General features: G+C 34.2%; 2 protein-coding genes across 3 annotated transcripts in view; one reads left to right on the forward strand and one right to left on the reverse strand.

Moving 5' to 3' along the window:
• The window catches only part of LOC106868486 (LIM domain-binding protein 3), a 366710-nt gene that overhangs the window by 25397 nt on the left and 337024 nt on the right, over positions 1–4289 (reverse strand). The gene's annotated exons all lie outside the window — the stretch shown is intronic.
• LOC106873836 (uncharacterized) overlaps positions 1–4289 on the forward strand; it is a 32705-nt gene that overhangs the window by 21548 nt on the left and 6868 nt on the right. The window contains exon 3 of the mRNA XM_014921345.2: positions 1572–1694. Within this exon, the coding sequence (XP_014776831.1) occupies positions 1572–1694 (123 nt within the window). The remainder of the gene's footprint in view (positions 1–1571; positions 1695–4289) is intronic.

Below are 4289 nucleotides of genomic sequence, written 5' to 3' on the forward strand. Positions count from 1 at the left end.
GTATATATATATGTGTGTATATATATATATGTGTGTGTGTGTGTGTGTAAGTCTATGTATATGGAAGTATATTTTGTATTTGTTTCCTTAGCAGTTATTCTAAGACTAGAAACTCTGTTTATCAATGTAAAATTACTTCCAGTTCTGATGTCTTCTTTTACATAGGTAGTTCATCGTCTCAGTTGTCAAACAGAATATCTAACCATGACTGTACATTTAGACATATCAATAAATGCAACAATACTGGGCTTAGTAAATTAATTTGGTCTCTAAAGGAACGTAATAAACAATTTGATTTTGAATGGAATATTCTATCTAGATCCTTCCCATATGATAAAGGTAAATCTTTTTGTCTGCTCTGTAATGAAGAACAATTTCTCATTTTCTCAGAGAACGCTCTTGTAAACATGTTTAAAGAATGTGTTTATTGTTGCAAACATTGGCGAAAACATACCTTTAGTTCTTATAAGTAATTTCTACCAATCTATGAAATTTGACCTTTACCTGTCTTCTTACATTTCATTTCGACTACATATGTCTATTTCCATGTTTTTAAGCTTTATTCCCATTCATCTATCACACTATATTTCTCCACTCTTAATTTTCTGTTAATTTTTTTCTTTCTCCTACTTCTCTTTCTCTAAATTACCTTTGACGTTAAATCTATTAATGGTTTTTTAAAAAATAACTTGCTAGCATTCCCCTTCATCATGTACGCGGTAATCACATTCAGTTAAAATGGCTTATTGATGTGTTTTGTTTCTTTTCTTTTTACCTGACAAGATGATTGCATTGCTTGACATCATTTTATTCCCTCCGGAATAATATCAATGTTTACTTCGAAACATATGTCAGACGTATAAAGATTTGAATAACACTTGCGTTTGACTCCATTTCTTAATTTATTTATATTTATTTTCATATATATGTAAATATATATATGTATATAGGTATTAACACTGCTACTCTATGTACACATGCTTTTGTTTTCTTTTATTTTTACTTCAGATACACTATGATAATGCAGCAATTATATGCAGTGTTCAGGTGCAATATAACCTGTCAGAAAAGGTTAGAAGAGAGGACAGAAAGCTGCAATAAATTAATGAAAGTCAGCTATGAAAATTTAAATATCATGCATAGTACCCTATATAAAATACAAAAAGACAGAAAAGCAAACAGTGACAATGCTATAAAGATGAAAGGGTGTATAGGTTCATCAGGAAGCAGTGTTGGATAATTTTGGAAATCATGGAATTTCTTTCTTTTTTTAATTTTTTTTATTGCTGTGTCCTGACAACTAACTACCAACATGAGAAGTTTATTCCTTGCTCTCTGAAATTCTGAGTGAGAAATAATATTTCTGAAATTCATGGGTGCTGTACTATGTCTTTAAGTAATAGCAGTATTGAATACAAAATGGTGGCCAAAATCGTTGATAAGTGGTTAAGAATTGAATGCCTTGATCTGAAGATATGGTAATCTATGTGAAAAATTATTTATGTATTGATTGTTTATCTGTTCATATTCTTGACTTAGATTTATGTTTCTGTATTGTTTATATCTTTCAGGTTCATATAGATTCCAAAGCAGACTTTGATATACCCTCTCTGTTTCCTGGTCACTCACATTTTAAATGGCCTTCACAAAACCAAATGGATTCTATGAATCGCAGCAGAAATACTTTCATAATGGTTTGTATCACTTTTGACTATTTAATTTATGATGTGTATGTGTCTCTTCTATTTTTTAATTATTATAAAACTTCCACTGAGGAGGTTTCCAACAAAGATACAAAACTCCATCTTTGAGATGTAGTTAATACAGACAAATTCACATTCAGAACTTGAGGAAAGTCTTGCATATTTTTACTGTTCCACTTGCAGATTGCACTTGTAATGTACGAATTAGCCGGTTGATTTCTCTTTCTGAAAATCCCATTTTATCCAGATTCTCCTTTAAGCATTTACTAACAAAACCTAGCACTCCAATTATTATTGGTATGGTTATGAATTCATAGTCTAGATATAGAAGCTGGAGGTTTTGAAGCAGTTGTCCATAGAGATCCTCTTTTTCTTTGATTTTCAAAGAGATATTTATATCTGCATGGCAGCTGACCTCTATGATGGTATATACCTTTGTCCCTCTGTCCCAAACAACAATATGTTATGTTTACATTTGAAAGAAGTTTTGATGGAAATATTCCACCAGTATTCTTTGAGTTGGTGTTTATGAATGTATTCCAAAATACAGGGATTTTCTAAGTTTATTTCAGGACAGTCTTTTTTGCAGATGGCATTGTAAATTGTTTTAGCAACATCATGCCGCATAGGGAGGTAGTACTATGACGATGTTTTAGGACAGCTGCTAATCACAATGATGTCTTCCGCAGAAACATGACATAGCCTACACATGCGGTTGCACCTTGGGATTACAAGAGCATCACTGTCTCTATTTTTCACCAGGTACTCTGTAGCAATCTCCTGTTCCTGGATTGCAAACTCATAGCCCTCAAAGTGTGGTATAGTGGTCTTGTGTCTAAGAGAGGCTGCACTTTATGTCAGTTCTACTGACTTCTTCAAGATTCTGGGCAACATACCCATGCATAATCTTTTTTTTTTGTATGCTGAGTGCTTTCCATCCATGTCTTCTCTGAGGTAAGAGAGCCCAGCTATTTTGGGGCTGTATAGGAGATCATCAGAAAGTGAGTGCTTCTTGAGGAGTGCACTGCCAACTTCTACAATATTACTCACTTCACTTTTCAGCACTGCATTTATATATTTATTTTTGCTGCTTTGTGTGGAATGGGAGAGATAAAGAGACCATTGATGTACAGGTTTGGGGTTTGGGGGATTGACTTTCCTCATTCTATAACCAAATATGAACATTTCTTTTGGCCAAATTCCATGCCTATATCGGCTGAAAATGTTATTAATTGCAGTTGTTTTTTTTAGCATTGTTAACATTTTTAGCATAAATCTTCAGGTCATCTACAAAGAAATTATGAGTTACATTGATATCTCTAGCAGTTGAAGATCCTAGCATGTAACCATTTTCTGCAGTAGCAATGATAATGAATTCAGTGCCAAAATGAAAAGAAGTACAGAAATACTATCTCTCTGGAATGTTCCCTTTGAAATGCCTATATTATCAGAAACAATTATTCTGTTCTCAGTTGTAAGGGTAAGAACTGTTGTCCATGTCTTTGTGAGTCTCTCTATAGCAGCAATTAAGGTAGTAGGTACTTTTGCCAGATGTAGGCACTTCAACAGCCATGAATGAGGGATAATCAAATGCCCTCTTATAGTCAAGCCATACTGCCACAAGGTTTCTACATTGTTTTCTTACTTCAGACAGTACAGCTTTGTTTGTTAAAAGTTGTTTGACTCATCCCCACACTCTCTTCTTTCCACCAGCCTGTTTGTCAGTCACAATGTTGTTCAACTCATAATGGTCCTGGAGGAATTGGTTGAGGCAACTTGTGTACAGTTTGTACATAATGTTGAGGCAAGCAATGGGCCTTTAATTTCCTGTCATTTCGGTGATTTCATTTTTGGCAACAAGATTTGTTCTTGCTGTAGCAAGCTAATTTGGTATTTCATAGTCCTTTTGAACATACATGTCAATTGGTTTCTATAAAATGTCAGCTTCTTGTACCAATATCCAACCATTAGATCCCTTCCAGGTGCATTCCCATTCTGCAGTTTACCTACTGCTTTAGTGAAGGTTTCTGCATCAATTTTGTATGTTTTACTGTTAGTGTTGGTACAGTATTCTCTCTCAACTGTATTTAAGCATGATGCATTCAGGTTGAAATCCCTCTTAACGTTCCAAATTTTTGACCAGAATGATTGTAGATCTTCTTGGGAGGGAGCTTTCTTTTCTGCAGTACGAATGATAATGGATTCAGTACCAAAATGAAAAGAAGTACAGAAAAACTATCTCCCTGTAATATTCCTTTAGAAATGTCTATAATATCAGAAACAATTATTCTATTCTCAGTAATAAGGGTATGTTGCATGCATGCATGTATGTATGTATATATGTATCATTGTTCTCAGTTGGAAGGGTATGTTGCATGTATGTTTGTGTGTGTGAGTGTTTGTGCAGGTACAAGTAAAGCTGCAGTGTGATTAAAAAGCTTTATGGTTCTGGGTTCAATCACACTGAGCTGCACCATGGACAAGTGCCTTCTACTGTAGCACCTGGCTGACCAAGATCTTGTAAATGGACATGCTACACAGAAACTGAAAGAAACCCCTCATTTATATATGTATATATATATATAT

Source organism: Octopus bimaculoides, chromosome 7 (assembly GCF_001194135.2).
Source record: "Octopus bimaculoides isolate UCB-OBI-ISO-001 chromosome 7, ASM119413v2, whole genome shotgun sequence".
Classification (NCBI taxonomy): Eukaryota; Metazoa; Mollusca; class Cephalopoda; order Octopoda; family Octopodidae; genus Octopus; species Octopus bimaculoides.